This window comes from Cryptomeria japonica, chromosome 5 (genome assembly GCF_030272615.1).
Source record: "Cryptomeria japonica chromosome 5, Sugi_1.0, whole genome shotgun sequence".
In the NCBI taxonomy this organism is placed as follows: Eukaryota; Viridiplantae; Streptophyta; class Pinopsida; order Cupressales; family Cupressaceae; genus Cryptomeria; species Cryptomeria japonica.
This window is the reverse complement of record NC_081409.1, coordinates 622,931,459-622,955,047: the sequence shown is the minus strand read 5'-3', so window position 1 is coordinate 622,955,047 and position 23,589 is coordinate 622,931,459. Positions and strand designations below refer to the sequence as shown.

At 42.3% G+C, this 23,589-nt stretch overlaps 1 protein-coding gene across 1 annotated transcript in view; it reads left to right on the top strand.

The window, feature by feature from the left end:
• Nucleotides 1-3,520: 3,520 nt before the first annotated feature.
• LOC131063776 (uncharacterized) overlaps nt 3,521-23,589 on the top strand; it is a 233,543-nt gene continuing 213,474 nt past the window's right edge. The window contains exon 1 of the mRNA XM_057997708.2: nt 3,521-3,813. Within this exon, the coding sequence (XP_057853691.1) occupies nt 3,676-3,813 (138 nt within the window). The 5' untranslated portion in view covers nt 3,521-3,675. The remainder of the gene's footprint in view (nt 3,814-23,589) is intronic.

Sequence of the window (23,589 nt, the reverse complement as noted above, 5' to 3'; positions counted from 1 at the left end):
CAATTCAGATGTGTCTCCATCCTGATCTTCCATATCCCATAGTTGGTTCCATCAAGTTTAGGACTGTCCTTCCTGAAGTAATTAGTAGACATTGGATCTCCTCAAGTTGTTAAACTTCTGTAAAAGAGGACTAAGCTCTGATACCAATTGTTAGGTCCCAGAGACAACTGAGAGGGGGGGGTGAATTAGTTGTCAAATAAGTTCAAACCAAAAACCAATTAACCAACTTGATGCTTTATACCGGTAAACCAATTAAGTATGCCGGTAGACAGTGTTAACAGTAAATTGCTATACCGGTAAAGATTAATGCATGAGACATAAACATAAAGTCATCCACAACACATAACACCAATATTTGTACGTGGAAACCCTGTAAGGGGAAAAACCACGGTGGGAAACCTTACCCACAATTAGATGATACTACTGCAGATAGTAAGTGTACATAAATGGGGCCTGCACATGCAGAAAGGCCAACAGCCTAGAGCTCACTGCTTAATCACAAAATGGGAGTCACATTGATTACAGTTGGATGGTTAAATCCAATAAGAATGTACTGCACAAAATAACATCTTCATATGCTAGATTCAATACCGGTGTAATGCTGATATGCTTATACAAAAACCTAGCTTCACCTTCAAATGATGTCTTCGTGTATACCTCTACTTAATCTCGCATATACCTTCGCTCAATTCTTTTTTGCATTCCACACTTGATCTTACAAATAAGATCTTACATTTATACCATAACCTAAGACCAATTTTAGTAGGTTGGCTCTACAAGATATTACAATAAACATTTTACATACAATATAATATCCGAAGCAATAACCAATTAAACATGTCGGCTTAATGCATTTACATCAATAATAAATCATCTCCATAGCGTGCCATGCTGATCTGGAAAAGATAAATCTACCGGTGTAACCCTAGATATCCCTAGACCTATTTGTCGGTAAAAACAAATATGCAAATATGAATATACCAATGATCAATTCTTCAAAACAAAATGTCCACACGATGTCTTTGACATTACCAAGTGTCTTCCATATCATTCCAGGTACCGATGAACATTATATCCTACCGGTGAACCATATACCAGTAACTGTGCAATAGTTACTTGTTTGCCGATGAATGTTGTTGGATCTCCAAAGTGCTTGTTTTTAGTAGGTGTTGACATCAATGACAAAACCATACCAAAATACCAACATATGTAACATGACTTAACACAATGTAATGATCTTATCCTAATTGCAAAAATTGCGAATGATTTAAGAGAACATTTGAAGGCACTTCAACTTTTTTCCAAGAGGTTGGAATGCATTTAGACACTAGCAAGACTAAAGCCATGATTTTCTCTTTGAAAGTAAAGAAGCAACAAATTAGCTTCAAATTTGAAGGTTCCATGTTGGAAATAGTGGAAGAATACAAGTACTCAAGGAGATTGATTTCCACAATAAGATTAGTTGGGTGACTTGTAGGTCAAAAAGGATTCAAGGAGGTTGGAAGGCTTGTTATCTATTGCAAAACAAATGTAAGAAAGTAGAATTATGGGGTTGGAAAACCAAAAAAACCTTCTTCATTTTGATAGTTATGCCAATTGTCCTTTATGGTTGTGATATTTGGGGAGAGTAGCTTGTCAAACCACAATTGGAGGCAACAAGAAAGAATCTAAAAGCATATAATCATTAGTAGTCTCAAGGCCAAGTCAACAATTTCTTATGAGATTCTTTTGGTGGAAGCAGTAATGTTCCCAATGGAGGCCTCAATAATAATCTATTTTCTAAGTTATTTAAAAAAAGTTAAAAACATGGACAACCAATAGTGACCCAAAATTGTTGTTGAAGCGGAATTAAAAAACAAAGGAAGAAGACTTGGATAAAGAAGAACAAGTGGATGAGCAAGTGGGACATCAATTTGGAAGATTTCCTTAACAATAATGAAGAGATAAAAATGTGTGTTTAAAAAATTTAGAACTGCTATGTGGGCAAAACAAGTTCGTTGAAAAAAAACATAGTATATTAAAGAGTTCAACTCCTTGAGGAATATGATAAAAAAGACTATCTAAGGGTGGCAATTAAGGGTGGCAATTAAGGGAAAGGCTAGACTTCTAATTGCGTAGTTGAGAACTGGTTCTCAACATCTTAGATGTGAGATGGGTAGATGGGCGATCCCTAAGGAAGAGTGAGATAAAAGAATTTGTCTTTTCTGCAATCAAGACATGGTGGAAACCGAACGACACTTCTTGTTTGAGTGTGTAGCATATGAGGATATTCATTAACATATGTAGAGAAGCGGAGCTTTGGGATTGGAAGGCCTCCCAAACTCTTTTTGGGCTTTTAGTTCTTCTTGTTATTCTCTATGGTTGTGAATTATGGGCCAACAACACTTCAGGTTCGTAGTGGAAGTAGATCGAGCAAATCCAAAAGTGCTTGATAACAAGCAAGTTCAAGATTAAAAATACAGTTCCTTATGATTTCATGTTGAGTGAGATTGGGGCTGCTCCTATTGAAGCTATTGCTATGGTTCGTCTCATTAGGTATCTCAAAAGAATTGGGCAAATGGAGGAAAGCAGATGGCTTAAAGCGGTTTTCAATGACACCTTGTGCAAAAGAAAGAAGACTTGGATTCAACAAAACATCAAATGGTTGAGTAAATGGAATATCTTCTTAAATTCGTGCCCCACAAATAGTAAAGAGATAAAGGCTTTTGTTATGGATAAGTTTCACCAATGGGCTTGGGGTAATGAGTTAGCGAGAAAGAAAAAATATTATATCACAGAGTCCAATCCTACTTTTGATCATCATCAAAAAGCTTATATAAGGGCCAATATTTTGTGGAAAGCTAAGTATATTATTGCTCAATTAAGAACTAACTCTCATCAACTCCGTAGCGAAACTAGTCGTTGGAAAAGACCCAAAAAAACTTGGGAGGAAAGAGTGTATTTTTTGCACATCTGGGAAAGTTGAAATCGAAAAACACTTCATTTTAGAGTGCAACACTTTCAAAGACGTTAGGGACAAGTATAATAAATTATTGACTGAGGGATCTTGGTAAGATTTTTTTAGCAAGGATTTTGTCGAGAGGTTGGAGCCACTTGTTAGCATTTTACACAGAAAGCGAGCAGATTTGCAGAAATTGGTTAGATCTGATGTACTGCCCCATAGACTTTGTTAAGTCTCGTGGATATTAAAATAAATTTATTTCTTTCTTTCTATGAAAACAATTTGAAAGTGAATAGTCTAAATGAGCTATTTGAGGAGGCAAGGCTTCACAAACCGAAAGTTTCTTGATCAAGATCCACAATAAAAGAACCAACATTGAAATTAACTTGTAATTTTTTAACATTGATACTCTTAATCCCATAGAATGATAGTTTCATAGACGACATTTAAATTCACTCATTCATTCATTAGACAAACATTGATTGAATGAATGTTTTTACTAATGTTTACAATGCCAAACAACCTTTTGAACCCATGGGTAGCTAACCAAAAAACAAAAAACAAATAGATCCAACCAAAAAACACCCTCGCTAAAAGTATCTTGACGAGGAAGAAACTTCTTGTTTTCAACTTAGAGGACAGCTTTTACACCCATGGAAAACTGGTTTAGAAGTGACACGTGGCTTGAACTGGCCTAGCGTGCCATTACTATTGTGGTGGCATTGAGTTTACAGATGTTGCAGCCCTCACTATCACAATCACATTTGCCATTTCAAATCCACCATTACAAACCACTCTTCTTCGTCACACACTGTCGAGCGAAAAACACGGCCATGGCGCACTCTGTTCGGATCGTTGTCGTGGGAGATGTGGTCAGTGTTAGGGTTTCATTTTTTTTTGATATATGTATAATTTTTGCCTCTATTTGTTTAATTTTAGCTTAGTTCTGTCGTCTACTTAAATTTAATTGTTTTTAATCCAGAGAATTTTTTTTTATATATGTATAATTTTTGCCTCAATTTGTTTTATTATAGCTTGGTTCTGTTGTCTACTTAAATTTAATTGTTTTCAATTCAGAGATTTTTTTGATATATTTATAATTTTTGCCTCTATTTGTTTAATTATAGCTTAGTTCTTTTGTCTACTTAAATTTAATTGTTTCCAATTGCAGAGATTTTTTTTTATATATGTATAATTTTTGCTTCAATTTGTTTAATTATAGCTTAGTTCTGTTGTCTACTTAAATTTAATTGTTTCCAATTCAGAGAATTTTTTTGATATATGTATAATTTCTGCCTCAATTTGTTTAATTATGGCTTAGTTTTGTTGTTTTCAATTTAGAGAATTTGTGAGCAATTTGATGGCCAGGTTGTACATTAGGGTTCTTTTCTGCACCCACAGGTATATCCCTAAACTCTAGAAGTCAGTCCCTCGCATAAAGGCCCAGGTTGACGTTGATTGAGGAAAGTTCATTGTCTAATATCTGTCGAGCCATTGTTCCTCAACACTCAGCTTTAGGGTTTTACTACATTCACTCTTTGACATAATGAACGCAGCCACCTTAGCTTCGTTTAATAGCTTAGGGTTTACCGGATTGGTTGCTTTTGATTTTTTTTTTTCCTCAAAAGATACTCAGAATCTGAAAATGAAGAATTTTATAAGGCAATTTGTACCAATTAACGCCTTTGGATGAAGAATTTCATCAATTTCTACAAAACAATACCTTTTTATGAGTAATACATCAACTTTCTACATCAAGTTTTTAAGAAAGGAAAATAACACTTTTAGATTAATTTTAAAGAAAAAAATAATTTTGCAAAAGATTTACTAGCATTTCCAAACTTTTAAAATTGTAGACTTCTTTCAAATCATCCCCAATCCACTGCGTGATTAAACTTTAAATTTGTTTTGATGCAAACAAAGTTATAATATTCTTTTACTTAAAAGTCTTCAGTATTAAACTTACTAATAAAATATTAATATCAGTGTAAATAAATAAATTTGCCTTATACGGATTGACTTAGGCTAATTAGAAGATCGATACAACCATAAAGCACAAATCAACCTAGATTAAGTAATACAACTAAGAATTGGTAATTGAAAAGCTGTTTTCATTGAAATTAAATGTGAGAGGATAATGCACTTTAACTCACTGAACAACAATGAAGAATAATTGTTGATACAACACACAATGGAGTTGTTAAATGCCCATAAATTGTTCTTGATGTGTTCACAGTCTCAGGACCGTGACACATTCAAAATTCTTTGTACGTGAAATCCATGTGTTGCAAGATCAATTCCAAGCTGCTTGGATATGAGCTCATTTGCGTAAATGATCCTGTAACTTGTGGGATTGATTTGGGTAAAGGTACACTTTTGAAACCTCTTTGCCTGGATCATTGATATCTAGGGATACACAAGGATGGACAAAATTGAAAATTGCTTTTACACAAGGATGGACAAAATTGAAAAATGTTTTTGGGAAGTTGTTGAATTGTGAGGGTCAAGTTATTTTTAGCCAACCCCTAGATGTATTGGCATTATGACCTTAGGTGAATGTCAAAGTCACCACTCTCAAACATATTTTGGGCTTGGTGGTGATGGTTCCACCCCTTGATCTTGCTCTATACTGTGATAGGTGACTCCACTGGGAGTGCTACCCCTTGACCCCTGCAAGGGGTGATTCCCTCAAACCCACATCAGATTCATTTAATACATATTATTATTATTGTTGTCAAAGTTTCATAGCATACCACTACAAGACTTTGCATTCTTCAATAATTAGTAATTTACTAATTACATAGTATAAAAAAGATCTTAAATCAGTTTCTAATATATATAAGGAATACACTATATATAATCTAGGCTATTAATATAATATGAGTTTCTGTGTGTAGAGTCTTATTTCTAACTGTATTTTACTAGTTCTATATGTTTACCCTCTCGGGTGAATAACTTAAGACATAAAGAACATAACGCAAAATAATGCCATAAATATCAGACAAGTGTAACAGATGTTCTATTCATAATAAGTGTGTTTTACAAGTTACATTCCGGAGTATAAAAGGGTACCGAGGGGATGCGAGCGCCAACCGTCGCACCGCAACTTCCACCCCTCGGTTGCCAACTAACCAAAACAATTACACATAATTAACTAATGTTATTAACTAATGTTATTCCCGTGTACAAATAATGCCGCCAACATCATTCCCCCCAAAAAGAAAAGTCGTCTCCAGGTGACTTACAAAAATGGAGATAATGCAACCTATACAAGATATCGGAAAGACTAGGGAGGGGGCTGAGAAAGCGTCCCTAAAGTAGAAGTGTGAGATGGTGGTGTCTGGGCTGCCAAGCGGGAACGAAGCTCGTACACCTGCTGAGTGTGTGCAGCCACATCCCGTTCTGCCATGAGGACCTTCTCTAGAGCTGTCTTCACCATGTGTGTTGCCTCCAGTAACTCCTTCTCCTTGGTATCCACTGCCGCCGTCGCGCAGGCCAACCGTGTCTGCTCGGCTGCCAGGCGAGTCTCTACCTCCGCCTTCGCTGTCCGGATCTCAGCCGTCTCTGTGCAGGCCGCCTCTAGCTGTGCCAACAACTGCGCCCTCTCGGCTGCCCAGGAGGCCTGCTGACTGGCCACCTCGCTCTCCAACGCTACTCGGGAAGCCTCCCTGACTGTAGACTCTTGCTGTGTGCGCCTCAATGTATAATAGGCATCCCGATAGACTTGCTCGATCTCGCGGACAACTGCCGTCACCCGACTCTCCACAACGGGCTGACGCAGCCTCCAGGCCTGGAGCATCTCCGCTGTCTCCGTAGTCGGCCACCCCTGGGACTCAAAGCAGGTAGCAAAGGCTGTCGGGCAGTCCACCCGCATAAACTGTAGGACCTGCTCGAGCTCCACCACCACCTGCTGCAATGCTTGCGTCTGGGTGGCGGCCACTACCCGCCTACCCCTCGTAACCATATCAGCCATATCCGCGAGATAAGTCTCAACATCCTCTCCCACCTGTGCCGAAGACTGGGAAATCCCTGGTGGAGCGGTCACTACTGTAGCCTGCTGCGAAGGTACCGCCTCCGCCACCGAAGGTGCACCATCTCCTGGTGCCTGCCCAGAGGCGACCTCCCCTGCCTCGTGCCCAACTGTGAGTCCATGTGCCTCCCCTGACGAGTCATCCAAGTGGACTACCTCCGCTCCCGTCTCTCGACGCGATGAAAATACAACAGCTCCCTCCGGCTGTGCCAGTGTCATCTGAAACCGCTGTGTGAGCCAGCTCTGCATAGCCTCGAGGTCAGCACGCATCTCTGTGACTGGGGGAGGGGTCGCTGTGGTCGGCTCCTCCAACAACGAAGCAGAAACAGTCACCACGGTGTCACCACCCACGACCTCCAACCGCACGGGAGGCTCGGTAGCCTCCACCTCCGTCGGCCCCTGCTCGACCACTACCCGGTGCGGTGACTCCTCCGTCCCTGACTCTGCCATGTCCTCGGTAAGTGCCGCTGTGGCTGGGCCCGACGGTGCTCCCTGCTGCTCGTGTTGGAGGGGACCCAATGTAACAGGCGTATGGCTCTGCCCGAAGGCCGGAATACAAGTGCCGCCTACTCCAGATGCTGGCACAGTCGTGCCCATCGGTAATAGAGGTGGGGCAAACCGGACGCGTACAGGCTCCTCCGTTGCCTGACTGCTATCGTCCTCCTCATCTTCCTCCTCCGAATCCTCCGTGCTGCTGGACTCCCTCCCGTTGTGAGGCTCCCTGGAGGCCGAGGCCATATCCACCGCCCGTTTCCGCTTCGCGGAAGAGTGCCCAATGTCCAAGTGCCTCCAATACATTATTGGAGGCTCTCCCGCTGCCAACGGTCCTTGTGGCCGTACCTCCAACTCATCCTCTGGCACAACTTCCCGCGTGGCCTCCAGGAATAACCCTATAGCATAATGAGGCATGTAGAATGTGCGATGCTGGAGCGTCAGAAACTCATACATACGCTCTGCTAGTAACGCTGCCCAGTCATACACGATGCCATTCATCAGCCCATTCATCAGCATAATCTGAGGGAGGGCAATGTCCGACGCCCTACCCGACCCTGTCAATCTGCTCTTGATAACATCCATGATGCACCTCCAGTGGCCCTCCGCAACCAAAGTCTTGCGGATTCCCCGACTCTTTGTGGCTCTAACTACGCTGTCCAACTCGGCTGTGGTCAAATTCCGGGAGACTAATTTAATCCACCGCTCCTTCTCCTCCTGTGTCATCTTCTTGGCCTTCAGGTCTATTTTCTTTCTCTGGCTGCCCGGAGTGCCGAATACCCTCGTGAAATCCCTTGCTTTGAAGGATATGGTGACATCCCTCCGGAGGTATTCAAATGTGCTGGTGCATGTATGTCTGTCGAAGGTGTCCACCATGAAGTGTAGGGCACCCTCGTACTTCCGGATAGGGAACACAGGCATCCGGATAGCCCACTCTACCTGTGCCTTCCGGAGGTTTTGCTTTACCAGGTCATTATCGGGGGTATCCTGCCACCATTTGCGGCATTCCAATCCATTCAGGCCCTCGAAAGTAATATTCTGTGGCGTCACTGTGTTTTTCGCACTTGTGGTGTTTTCTGTTTTTGTTTTTGCCGAGTGCTGGCATCCATGGTGCCGCCTGCAACATGCACTCCTGAAGCTAAAATCCTGATATTGCTACCTCTATTCTTCTGGTTGCTACTGGAAGAAGCATGCAGCTGTTTCTTCCAACTCCTCTTCCCTGTTGAATCCATCGATCTCCCCGTAACTGATTTGTTTAGAAAAAATCCACCCTTCGTAACGACCCTCTTTTTTTTTTTTTTTTTTTTTTTTTTTTTTTAAAGACTTATTTTTTCAATTTTTTTTTTTATATATATATATTTTTTCTCGAATTTTTCTTTTATATATACCTTTTTTTTCGAATTTTCGTATATATATTTTTTTCAAATTTTCTAATTTTTTGGAGCGGCTGAGTGACTGGGGGTTCCCGGTTCCCTCCGTTCGTGATAGATTTTTAGTTTCGACCCGTTGACTGCGTCTGGTATCTCCTTCCCATCCAGCGTCCATAACTTTATCGCCCCGTTCGTGTTGACCTCACGTCTCCGGAAGGGCCCTGACCATCGAACTTTGAATTTCCCCGGTTTAATTTCGTTCCTCCCGTTGAATTTTAACACCAGCTGTCCGGGAGTAAAATTCATTCGCCGGAGGTGCTTGTCGTGCCACACCTTCCGTCTTTGCTGGGCTGTTTCTGTCGCCCACTGAGCCATCATCCTTCGCTCGTCCAATTTGTTCAACGCGTACAGCCTCTCCCTCAGGCTTTCCATGTCGCCAAGGCGATTATCGATGGCAATCCGCAAACTTGGTACCATGAATTCAACTGGCACCACGGCTTCTTGTCCATACATCAGCTGGAAAGGAGTCTATCCAGTAGTTACTTTGTAGGTCGTTCGGTATGCCCAAAGTACTGACGGCAGGCGCTCCTCCCAGTCATCCTTCTCCACTCCGCAAGACTTATATATCACTGACATTATTATTTTATTTGTGGCCTCCGCCTGGCCATTGGCACGTGGGTAGTACGGACTTGAGAATGAGTGAAAAATCTTGAAGTCTGATGTCAACTTGTGTATGACATGGTTCACGAAGTGGCCTCCTCGGTCACTGGTCAACTAAATAGGTATACCGTATCGCGTAATGATCTGTTCATAAATAAACTTCGCTGTGCTTACTGCCGAATTATCCTGGAGGGCCCTTGCCTCCACCCACTTGGTCAAGTATTTTGTCGCAACTATAATGTATCGGCACCGTCGTGCGCGACTGGCCTTAAGAGGGCCCACAAAGTCGAGTCCCCATCGCTCAAAGAGTTCTTGTGCATGCGACGGGTTGAGGGGCATGAAGTCCCGCTTCAGAGGTTTGCCCGCCCGCTGGCAAGTGTCACACCGCACGACCCACTCCCTAGCGTCGTGATACACCGTTGGCCACCATAGTCCTGCGAGAAGCACCTTTCGGGCTGTGGTGTCTGGACCCATGTGTCCACCTGCGGGCCCTTCGTGTGCCTCCCTTAGGACACTCGAGACTTCTTCCTCCATGACACAACGCCTTAATATCTAGTCCGTCCCCATCTTGTAAAGTAACCCGTTGATGAGTGAAAAAGTCCTGCTCCTTAATGCGAGCTTTCTTCGTTCTCCTGGAGGCATACCTTCCGGAAATCGGGACGTCGATAGGTACTCTCCAATCGTCTTGTACCACGAAGGGAGCATGGCTATTTGGAACAAGTGTGCATCCGGGAAATCATCATTTACTCCCTCTGGAGGTTCCCCTGACTTAATCCGCGACAGCTGGTCGGCTATGACATGGCTTCGCCCTAGTCTCACCACAATTAAAAATGTGAACTCCTGTAATAGCAATAGCCAACGACTTATCCTCCCCTGGATAATGGGCTTGTTCACTAAATACATGAGTGCCTGGTGGTCTACGTAAAATGTGAATGGTGTGGCCAGGAGGTAATGACGGAATTTCTGTACTGCATAGACCATACCGAGGGCTTCACGTTCTGTGGTACTATAGTTTTTCTCCGCCTTCGAGAGCAATCTGCTGGGAAAATAAATGGGGTGGTCCAGCCTGTGTCCTCCTACTTGGGCTAATGTAGCCCCAATGGCATAGTTTGAGGCATCTACGTGAACGTGGAATTCCTTATCCCAGTTCGGGTATGCCAGTATGGGCGCTACCATCAACCTTGTCTTCAGCTCTTCGAAGGCCTTGCTCTGTGGCTCTGCCCAACTGTATGGTTCCCCTTTCCTTGTCAATTGATCCAACAGGTGGGACACCTCTGCGAAGTTCTTGATAAACCTTCTGTAGTACCCCACATGACCAAGGAAGGATTTTACCCCGGTGACGTCCGTCGGAGGCTCCATTTCTACTATTACCCGAATCTTGTCCGGGTTCGTTTTCAATCCTTCTTTACACACAATGTGTCCCAGCAATCTCCCCTGTGGTACCATGAATCTACATTTCTTCGGGTTGAGGGCCAATCGTGCCCTCCGACACCTCTCTAAGCACTCTCCCAGAGTTTTTAAGTGGATGTCCTGTTTACTGTAAATAGACCAATCATCCAGGAATGCTTTGAAGTTCCCCACCGACATCCTTTCGAAAATGTGCAGGATGATGCGCTGAAAGGTGGCAGGCGCATTGCATAGACCGAAGGGCATTCGGTTGTATGCGTACACACCGTCCTCCACCACAAAGGTTGTTTTCAGCTTATCTTCCTCCGCGATGGATATCTGGTTGTAACCAGAGAACCCATCCATGAAGGAATAGATTTCGTGTCCAGCTACTTCCTCCAAGATGCTGTCTGTGAAGGGTATGGGAAACGGGTCTTTAACGGTGACAGCGTTTAGGCATCGGAAATCTACACAGATCCGGATCTGATTGGCCTCTTTCTTGAGGGAAATCACAATGGGGGACACCCATTCGCTTGTCTGTACTCTGAAAATTATGCCCGCTTCCAACATCCGCTCAATCTCGTCGTTCACCCGTACAGCATAATTTTTGTTCATTCGGTACGGCCGCTTCCTCACTGGCTGGGCTCCTGGTACTAATGTTATTCGGTGCACACATAGCTCTGGGGGCACGCCCTTCAAGTCCTTGTATGTCCATGCAAAGACCTCCTTGTATTCCAAGAAAATTTTGAAGGCTGCGGCCTTCAACACTGGATTCCAATCATCTTCGACCAGGATGATCTTGGGGTCACTTGTCTCCCCGAGATTCATTTCCTTTAACGTGGCTTCCTGATACTTAATAGGCTCCCCTTCTGGAAATTGGTGTGCCGACGCCTCATTCACTGCTGCCTCCCCTTCCTTATACTCGCCATATTCTGGGGGGAATATCTCTGGTTCTTCTTCGATGCTCAAGATGTTGCACGATGGTGTAAATAGTTCATAATCCCCCATTTGCCAATGGAAGAGGCCATTCAAGGAGTCCCCATCGTCCCCTGAGCATGCCTCCAGTTCTAATACCCCTTCATCACTGGGCTCCATGCGGCCTCTACTTCCACCCTCCGCTAACTGGTGTCCCTCGGACTCCGAGTCGGAGGAAGAGGCTAACTCCTCGCTCACCATCTGCGTACGGGGATCTATTACGTACTTCCTCTCGATGTTTTCCAAAGAAAGGGTATTCCTCTTCCAGTTATGGTTCGCTTTCGCTGCGATGAGCCACCCCTGCCCCAGGATGGCGTCATATCCCTTCTGCTTTAAGGGGATTACCACAAAGTCCAGCACAAATGGCTGCGTGCCGACCATCACCTGTTGGCCCATGAGGGTACCAATGGGTTTAATCCCATGTTGGTCTGCCCCTAGTAGGTTGAACGTAGGGGGCCATAACGTAGGCTTTCCCAACTTTTTCCATGTCGCTTCTGGGAGTACATTTACTCCTGACCCTCCGTCCACAATCGTGTCTGTTAGGGTGGTGTTGACGTGTATTTTGTATACCATCATACACAGAATAAAATACCTAAAGGCATCTTATCCTCTCTTGAATAAAGTCTCTAACTGCTGAAGATTCGCATGAAGGATCAGTTAGGATGACTCCAATGTTCTGGTTAGTAGGGTCTCTACGTGTGGATAAGCACCAGTGGTCGTTGTGATTTGCTATGTCCTCAAGGGGCCTTACACTCCGAAGTCCTTGTTTTTGCTAAATTAAAGAAGCTTTTCAAAAAATAACAAAAGGATAGGGTTTTGCAAGAAGTCTAATCTAATCTAACCCTAAGAATGACTTCATGTGGACAAGACTTGGCAAGATTCTACCAACTTCAATTTCGCCATAAAATAACAACTCAATTGAAATTGATGCAATCTTCTAAGGTAACGAAATGATTTTCAACGCATCAAAGATCAAAGACACTACCACGAAGGTACATATCCAAGATACAATAATGATTGAAGGTTAGGTGATTCAAATATTCTCCAGTCGACCACGCAAGGTGTTCCTACAATCAGCAAGAAGCTAGTGGTTTGGAAAGCGAATCCTACCAAAGATCAAGTCTCACACTATGTCCTTCGAATTAACACACTACTTTGATTGAGCATGATTCAAGTAAATTGAACAACCATGAAGATAACCAAGAAAGTTGCAACAAAACACCATAACTTCAATATTTCATTGATTTCAAAGTCATCATGTACAACAATTGCTTGAATTCCTTTCTTCAAAACTCAATCTTGCTACAAAAGTAAAATTGCTTCTAACTCTAATCTCTCTAATACATCAAACTCTCTGATATCTAACTAATCACTATTCTCTATTACAAATGAAATGAAAATGAGGGTATAAATAGCATCCTCAATTACAATGAATGGTCCAGATTGAAAGCAGATCAACGGTCAAGATCATGACACCTAAACCCTAATTAGGGTTTGTTACAAATGGCCTCCTTTTTATTGAACAATATTAAATGTATAGCCAAATATTAAATTTGGCACAAAAACCTAGGAGACATAAACCAATGACAATTAAGGTGCCATGTCATCTATAACAACCTCTCATCTAGAATCTTATTCCCTTTCCAATGTTCCTTTTTAGCATATGCAATGAATCTTGATACGATTCCTTCGATCTCAGCAATTGGAATCTCGGGAAGATTCTTCATACTTTCTTCCAAGTGGATGACCTGATCAAATGCATCTAGAAGAGCTGCGTCCCATGAAGATTCAAGTTCCTTAGTTCTTTCAATCAGGAGCATGGTAGCAAACATCTGATCATATTGCTCGTCTGTGATATTAGTGTCCTTGCAAAAGATGACCTTGATTCTATCCTCTAATTCCTGCATATCCACATCTGTCTCGACCTCGATCCTCCTGCCAAGAATGGTACGTAGTACCTCAAATACTCTGTCCTGTGCTTGGTCAGCCACTCTGTAAATCCTGCATTTCCTGATGAAATCCAAATTCAATCTGAAATGCATTTTTCGTTTCACTTCAAGATCATCTAAGAGATTCATCATAAAATCTTCTATTTGGTACTCATGCTTAAACTTCCTACCGACTGTCTCGTCTAAATGTCCATGTGGATCAAAGCTTTCTCTCAAAGCAAAGGATGAAAAAGAATACAAGGCTAACTCCTTCTCTGCGTCATCCATAGCTAAAGCATTAGGACATACCTCAACTGAATTGCCCAAAATGATAGGTACCGGAACTCCATTCCCATGTCTGTGTCTGAATGCCTTCGCATATGCTGCCAACTGTCTCGTTACTTCAAGTAACACAATTCTGTCTGTCGGATATCTCGGCAACATGTAGGGAGGTGAAGGACATCCATGCACTCTAATATAAGTGAACTTCGGAAACTGGATAAACCAAGCACCGTACCTCTTTATTAATTCCTGTGCATCCTGAGATAATCTGTTGTGAATCCCACCTTGCAACGTCCTTGTGATGTTCATCGTGAAGGTATCATTAACTAGCTTGTAGTTGCTTCCTGGCGGATGATGCAAGTGGACATAGGAATCACAAATTCTGACCTCGCCAGGTCCTCTTCCAATCACTCCTCTATGAGGTAGTCCTGCGTACTCGAAACTCCTGATCAAGGCATATATGACGTATGAACTCATGTGGAAGGACTTGGTAGCCTTGAGTCTCCTCAACTGTACGTCCAAGCAATGGCTAATCATTCTAGCCCAATGTATGGTTCCTTTTCCCTGAACTATCACCTGGATGAAGTAGAACATCCACTTCTCAAAGTAGAAGGCGTGAGGGGCTCCTGTAACTCGGTTGAGCATTGTGATCAAATCTCTGTACTCCTCCTGGAAATCAATCCTGTGCGGTGTGTTCGGGATCTTGCTCAGGCGAGGACGACTCTTGAGTAACCAGTTCTTGTTGATTATGCTTAGACAAGCATCTGGATCATCTTCGTACATTGACCTGGCTCCTTCTATGCTCTTGTATATCATGTCCCTATGCTCTGGAAGATGGAAAGCCTCACTTATAGCTTCCTCTGAAAGATAGGCTAAAGTATTTCCTTCATTGGACACGATCATTCTAGACTGAGGATCATAATGACGAGCACATTCGATCATTAACTCATGGCACTGAACTGCTGGAGGGAAGCCGGCCGCCTTAATGATGCCACTCTCGATTATTCTCCGGGCGATATGTGATGGCTTACCAATGTAAGGGACCTCTCGAAACTTCTTCGTGCTGAAGTTGCCCAAGTTAGTATCTCCAATGTTGTTCCACTTTGACACGATCTTGGTCTCCACTTCTTCGGTCTTTTGATCTTCCTTCATGAGAGCTAGACGACTGGTGGATGCTCCCGCCTTCGGGGTTGCCATACCTACACAACATTTCATAATAAGAACTAGATCTTGCAATACATAACATAGATTAGAGAGTAAATTTTAGGAAACCTCATGATAAGTCTTAGAGTTATCATTTCCTAAAAAACGATTGAGCTAGTGGAATTCAAAAATTTCAAAATTCAAAACTTAAGCTATGACGATCAACGATTCAAAATTAAAACAATAAAGCCATATCGCCATATCTCCCTTGAGAGCTAACTCTAGAATGCAAAATAGATAGATTCGCCTAGGCAAAATTAATGTTTGAAACCTTTTTCCTTAACTCGCCACCTTTGGAGATGTCTTTGACGTCTTTGGTAAGTTCGCTCAAATGGAAACTAAGGTTCGCACGTACTCCTCTTTTGATAATGCTTCGCACACCTTGCTTTAAATGGAAATTCGCACCACCTTGAATACAACTCGCATCTCTCCTTGAATGACAATTTCGCACCTTTTTTGTATACTCCAAATCGCATATGAAATGATAAAATGATAATGTGAAAATGAAATCTTTCACCTCCCTTTTATAAGCGCTCACCTCCCACAATTACCTTAGGCCGACTTTGTAAAAATGAGGTAATTAAAATGATTTTAAATAAATAACAAAGGCCGACTCTTGTAAAATAAACCCAAGCGCTCCATTTTTATTAATAATCAATAATTAATTGCCATCGTTTTTTAATTCATAAACTCGATTTTTTTTAAAAGGCAATAATTAATTAATTAATGTCTTGCGCTATATTTTAAATGCCATTTTAATTGAATTTTTTAATTTATCGATTTTTAGCATTTAAAATAAATTCAAAAAAAATTGTTAGCGCCAAAAATTTCAAAATGTGGAAAAGTACAAACCTCATCGCCCTGGTCCCTAACTGAGGGACAGGAGCGATCTACCATTTGGTCTTGATTCTTGTGCTTTTGACGTTCAAAATCTCCATCCTTACGTTGAAACTGGCGTTTTCATTGGGAAATTCAAACTAGATTTGACTTGCTTGTGCGAATGAGTGCCTCTTGAGGTGATATCGCCCTGGTCCCTTGGAGAGGGACAGGAGCGATCTTGATGTTTTCTCCATTTCTAGCTCAAATTGGTAACATTTTGACGTTCACCTCCTTTGTATCGCCTTCCAAATGATGTTCTTGATCTTGCCTATCCTTGCCTTGTCTTGATTTTGAAGGAAAATGAATGATCCTGTGCAAATCGCCCTGGTCCCTGACTGAGGGACAGGAGTGATATTATCTCCTTAGCTCAATTGATAGTCTTTTGATGTTTGAAACTTTTGCATATCATCTTCTTAAGACGCCTTAGACCCTGCGCAACCATGTACAATCTTGAGTTGGCATGAATTTTGAATGAATTGGCAAATATAGTAAATATCGCCCTGGTCCCTGACTGAGGGACAGGAGCGAACTTCAATGTTCTAGACTCATGCTTGCTTTCATCAACTTGCCATTGCTTTCATAATGTAAGATGAAGTCCCTTGATCCCTCTTAACCACTTGATACTTGTTAAACCTTTGAAATCTAGGCCTTTATGAAAATTTCGCTCTGGTCCCTGCCTGAGGGACAGGAGCGAACTGGGACATTTGGTGCAAAATCTTTATCATCTTAATTTGTAATTATCTTCAAAGTGCAAAACGATGTCCTTTACTCCCTTTCAAACATTCAAAATGTGAATAGCAACCCAAATTTGGCCTCATTTGAACACTTTCGCTCTAGTCCCTGCCTGAGGGACAGGAGCAAACTGGATGTCTTGGTGTGATTCTTTCAATATTGGCGACCTTGGATACTTCGTTCTTCATTGAGACGCTTCAAAACGCCCTTGCCACCTTTCATCTTGACTTGGAGTGGTTTGAATTTGGAGGAAAGGCAACATAACCATCATATCGCCCTGGTCCCTGGCTGAGGGACAGGAGCGATATTGTACTTTCAAGCTCAACTACACTTTGTCACCTTCAAAATTATCTTCAACGGTCTTGTTGTACCCCCTTTCACCTATTCTTGGCATAAAATTTGTTCAAACTTGGTGAAAAATTAGTCTAAGGCAAAAATCGCTCTGGTCCCTGACTGAGGGACAGGAGCGCTCAGGCCAATTTGGAGTTCATTTGGTATCTTGCAACCTTCAATTGGGTCTTCAATGAATCCGTTACACCATCTTTACTTGCCTCAAACCTAAAACTTGTTTGATCTTTGCCCAAAACATGCTTCATGAGGAATTTCGCTCTGGTCCCTTGGAGAGGGACGGGAGCTACACTGGATTTCGCCCTGGTCCCTGACTGAGGGGCAGGAGCGATTTTGCATTTTGGTCCACTTTTCTTCATGTTTGTGCCTTCAAATTATATTCAACTGGTAAAATGCACTTCCTTGGACCTCTTCAAATCGTCAAGTTATTAAAATCCTGCAAGGACAAAGCAATATTTGATTTTGAGCTCCGGTCCTTCACTGAGGGACAGGAGCGATTTTGACTCTTGGAGCATTTCCGTGTTCGTGAAATTCTTCAATTTATATTCAACGGAAAGATCACGCCTTTCTTTACCACTTCCACTCGAAAAATCATCTTGATCCTGCAGAGACAGTAAGATTTTTGAAAACGAGCTCCGGTCCTTCACTAAGGGACAGGAGCGATTTTGCTCTTACAGGCCAAAATATCATGATTTCACAAGTTTAATCACTTCACAAGGCAAAAACAAATTATTTCCAATGCCCGGGATCAAATATCAAAAAACTCAAAATTTGGTCAAAATTACTCAATTGGATAAAATTCACAATTTCATCATCAACACTTAGACAAATTCAAACTCTGCATTCAAAATTCCAATTGAAAATAAACCATTCTGGCGAATTCACTTCATTCAAAAATTTGCATCCTACAAAAGGAAGCTCAAAAAGCTCTCAAGACTAACTGGACTCTAGCCTGAAAAGATCGAAAAGGGAACCCTAAGGCTTGACCCTAATCCAGTCAACTGACAAACTACCAAAACCCTAAAAAAACGAAGCAAAAGGCGAGCGAAAAACGAGTAAAAAGAGGGGGTCCCCATTTCAAATGGGGCGATGTGTGAAATGGTCACAACAGGTGGTCCCTAGTATACCCATTTCTACCACCGCCGGGTGGCGTCCGCTGTTGACTACCAACAACATGGGATCAATCGCGGGACTAGCGACCTCTTTAAACGCGGGGTTGGTTGTGGGGCGTACGACCTCCTTCGTTTGTACTTGTGGGGGTACAGAGTTTAAAATAGCCGTTTTTAGCTGCGGCATACTCTCCAGGAGGTCTTGAATTTTCACCGGTACCTCTACCTGCAAGATCTACCGTAAGATTTCCTCTTCGCCCTTCGTCCGTGGTGGACTCGCTGTTTGGTGACTGTTTTGTCCTTGTGCGGCCATCTTTTTCGTGATCTTGTCTCTGGCCTCCCGCACTCTCTCGGTCTCCATGTGGGGATTTGGGTAGGCAATCTTTTTAGCCTGTGCCCTTGTGATTGCCAATACTTCTGCCTTCGTAGGTTCTATGTTTAGAAGGTGTACGCCAGGCTTCGGGCAATTTGCGTCCTCATGGTCGCCTGGCCCGCACCATCGGCAGAGGTGCTGAGTGTTGGCTTCCTTCGTGCAATCGCGGGCGAAGTGTCCCCACTGATTGCAGGCCCTACATTGAATCATCGGCTGGCCTTTGGCATCGTACTGGATCCGGCTTTTGTTGTTGTTATTGTTATTGTTTCTTCCGCCGCCGCCGCGTCTATTATCCCGGTATCCTCCAGATGATGCCGTTGTGTTAGTCTGCTGGCCCGTACCCGCTGGTGCGGATGTTGTGGCCTGCTCTGTGAACAACACCTGGTTCGGGCTTCGGGTTTTCATATTGTATGGGCACTCCTTGGTGGAGTGTCCCATCATTTGGCAAATCTCACAGAATGCCTTCTTCGGGCAAGTACCCTTTGTGTGTCCATCACTTCTGCAGTTTGTACACCATACTTCAGTTTCTTCCATCTTACTTGTACTCCCTTTCATAGCCTTGAATTCTCTCAGCATTCGTTCCATGTCCTTCTGGAGCGCGTGTACCTTTTTACCTGATCCGCTACTACTACTGCTCTCCCCGTCAGAATCTTCATCATCGTCAGATGAATATCTATTACTTTTCTTCTTTTTTGATGTTTTGTACTCGCTTTCCAGATCCATTGCCCTGTTATAGGCGTCGTCATATGACGTCGAAGGTACAATCTTCATTTTTTTCCGTAGAGAGGATTTTAATCCTTCCACGAACCATCGTTTTTTTAAGCCCTCAGCCGGCTGGCTCTCCATTTTACCCAAGAGTTCTTTCAGCCTCCGACTGTATGCCTGTACTGTCTCCTTAGTACCTTGCTTGGTACTATATATCTCTGTCACAATTTCGTTGTCATCACGAAGCAACCGGAACTCCTCCGTGAATTCCTTCTGTAGGGTAGCCCATGTGGCCACTTTTTGCTTATCTATATCGGAGTACCAATCTATGGCGACTCCTCGTAACGTGGCTGGGAACTGCTGTACCCAGTCATCCTGGTCTGTTGCTCCGTTGGCAGACCAAATGGTCTCACATGTACGGTAGTGCCGTAAGGGGTCTTCCTTGCCGTCCCCTGTGACCTTTGGTAACTTTTGTTTGCTCGCCATCCCTGGTCGTCTTCCTGGAGGCGGTTGTGTCTGTGTCTGTGGCTGTGTCTGTGGCCCTACGTTGCTACCTCCGATAGTGTTGGTGGTGTGTCTTGGAGGTACGGTGTTTTGCCTATCGCCTGTGGCACCCACACCCGTACTATTGCCCTCCCCTTCGCTCGGACACGCTCCTACTCCTGCCTCCCATTGGTGATCTTCACTCCGTGGTGTGAAGGATAAGTTCCTAAACTGATCCCGCGTCTCCTCGACTAGATTTCGCCTTAACCTTGTTTCTTCTAGAAATTCTTCGTGGCTCCGCGTCCTACGATGATCTGGCGACGGGTAGAAATTTCCGTCGGCTTCTGCACCTTCCGTGACACCTCCTTGGTTCCCCTCGGGCCACCCTTCGGTAGGTCGTCCTTCGGCAAGTTGCCTCAGCGTCCGTCTACGTTCTACTTGCTGTTCCAGAATCAAAGCCCTTTGCGCGGCCTCCCACTCGTTCGTTTCCGGTTTTCTATTTCTATCTTTATTCAACAAGTTTGGCATTAATTGTAACACATCTCCTTAACTCTCACTTCTTTAAATCAAAACATGTTTTTATTAATTCATCCGCTCAAGTACAACTCGTGTCAATGACACTTTTATTTCAAAATAAGAGGTTCACATTTCAATTCCCTCTTGGCCTGTCGCCATCTCTTTCCGTGTCCTGTCGGTTGTTCTCTTCGTATCGTTGCAGGATTTGTTGTCGTCGCTCTTCCTGGGCAATCTCCTCTAGGCGGGCCTGTTGCGCCAGCGATGCCTGTGCAAGCAACCGGGGGAGGTGGTTCATTAACCGGTTCACTGCCGAGCTAACCTCCAGCGCTGTCCACACGGCACTTGGTTGGATTTCTGCCTCCGCTGCTTCTCGTCGAACGTATGTCTGAATGGCCACTTGGAGCAAAATTGAAAATTCGCGCGTTGCCGCGTCTTCTCCTGTGTAAAGTTCTGTCCGCGTGTCGTCGGCCTCCGGGTTTACTTCACCAACGGGTAGGCCCATTGTGTCTATGCGCCATCCGTGTCTTCCGTTCCCGAGTTCGTCTAGGCAACGGCGCCAAATGTTTACCCTCTCGGGTGAATAACTTAAGACATAAAGAACATAACGCAGAATAATGCCGTAAATATCAGACAAGTGTAATAGATGTTTTATTCATAATAAGTGTGTTTTACAAGTTACACTCCGGAGTATAAAAGGGTACCGAGGGGGTGCGAGTGCCAACCGTCGCACCGCAACTTCCACCCCTCGGTTGCCAACTAACCAAAACAATTACACATAATTAACTAATGTTATTCCCGTGTACAAATAATGCCGCCAACACTATATAAATATGGTGTAAATAAGCACCCCATCATCTATATTTGAATAACCACATAAATAATATATTTCACAGTTTGCACACTCAAACTCAACTCAGACTCAGAAGACCAAAACTTTTCTAACTCAACAAATGAAAAACACTTAAATTAGAAAATTACGATATATTTTTTTAATTAGATGACAGTTTCTCTTAGGATTATAATTAACTTGATTGCTATCTAAAGATAATACTAAAATTTCTGATTACTGTTTTCACTTTGTTGTCAAAGTTTCATAGCATACCACTACAAGACTTTGCTTTCTTCAATATTTAGTAATTTACTAATTACATAGTATAAACCATAGAAGCAGAAATCTTTTAAAAATTGCTGTTAACGATTTCGTCTCTCGCTATCCGATTTTCCATCAAAAAATTGCAAGTTTGTGTATAAAATCGACTAAAGTGTGATTTTATCCTTATATATTACCTGTTGTGTATTTCTCAGTCATTTCTGTCAGATTTTTTTGCTATTTTCTATCTGTTTTTAATGATATCTCAGATTGGTTTGGGTCAAGTTTTGGAGCATTCTTTTCAGATTTTAGGACATATTGAAATATTCTAGCTGATCAGATCAATTATCACCCAGGCATCCTCAGATTGTTTCTTTTTCCTAAAATCAGTTACTTTGTATGGCAAAGTCATTCTACAACTAATAATTGAATCTGGTAATGTTGTAAAGGATTGCTGCCAGAATTAGTTACCTTTCCATGATCCATGTTCCTGTCTGTCAAAGGTGTACATCCTCCTGGACTGTTATGATTCATTGCTTGGCTTTTATTGTGGACAAGCCTTCTATTCAAGAGTTAAGCATTGGAAGGGTTAGAGAGGAAGTTGATTTTGAAAATCGTGCCATCGAAGACAAATCAAAAAACATGATCTTTAATGAGCAAAGTCACCTTGGTGATTTTAATCAAGGACCTAAAGAGCTGCAAGTCTTGAAGGAGACAGAGAGACCTATTTTTCAGAACAAATAGAGGTTAGCTTGTAGTGTGCAGCAATATAAAGATTCCCTATCAAGACAATCCACATCTACATCACAAATCAAGAATGAAAGAGAATCACTTGATGAATCTGCAATGGAAGTATCGAAAAGTCTCTATGATGAGTTTGACAGGTATGCTGAATCAGAATTTGATGCTGTAAAGCGGGAATCTTGTGATGATCATAATGCTGTCTCACCATGCCTATAAGAAGATTCCAAGGTTTCAAGTAATGAAGTTATTGATGGAGATAATGTCATTCAAATGAAGAGGAATTAGAAAATTCTTTAGGTGGCAGCTCAAATCATTAAATGAATTTGAACATGAACTTATGGTATTGAAAATCAATGAGTGGTTTCAAATGACAAGGTAGTACAAGCGCTGATAAGAATTGATAGCACTCACATAGTCATATAAGACCTCATAGGCAAGACCCAAATGGAGGAAAAAGCGGTTTTTAACATGGGATCTCTTATGTATAATTGCAACCTATCAAAGGGTAATTGAAAGGCTGATTACTTACACTTGCTCAAGGATAGAGATCAAGCTACTAAGATGGCTGAAAAAATGGATAAGGAAATTTATGATCTTTGTTTACAATTGAGTTTTGGCACATGTTTCATCATCCAAGATAGAAACTCAATCATCTATTATAGCCACTCCTTTGGAATAAGAAAATAATGCTAGATTGATAGAAACCACACAAATAGTCAAAGGGATGGAAGAGCTCCATAGAGATGAAATTGAAAGTGTAATTTGCAGCCATGATTTAGAGGACATAACAGAAAATACTCTTAATGAGTGAACATTCAATGATAAAGGTTTAAAACTTGAAAGAGATGTCATTAAGGAAGAGGGATTGGATAGGCATCATGTAGAAAAACCACTGGGTAGTAATGAAGACTTCACTTGCAGCCATGTGACAACATTTAGGATGGATGAAACGTTTGACTTTCAGTTGGAAATTGTTGTCCTCATTTTTGTTTCCAAAAATGAAGGACCATTACATAAAATTTTTGTGAAAAAATGAAAATTTTTACTCTATGGCATGCTTCCCGAGGCATAATTTCGACTAATCCTTGGACTAGCTTAATCCTTGGTCCATCCTCGAACTATGTTTCGAATTTCGTTGAATTCTGGGTTCGTTTGCTATGTCTTTCTTTCAATTTCGGGTTTTAAAATCCCGACTGCAGGTGGAGAATTTTCTTCAAACTGCAAGTTTTAATGATTTCCATTGTTTTGGTCTTTGTAGGGAAATTTTTAGCTTATTACATGTGCACTTTTTTATAAAATGAAAACTTGTAATTTGTTTTAAATTTCCCTTTTATTGTTTTTAT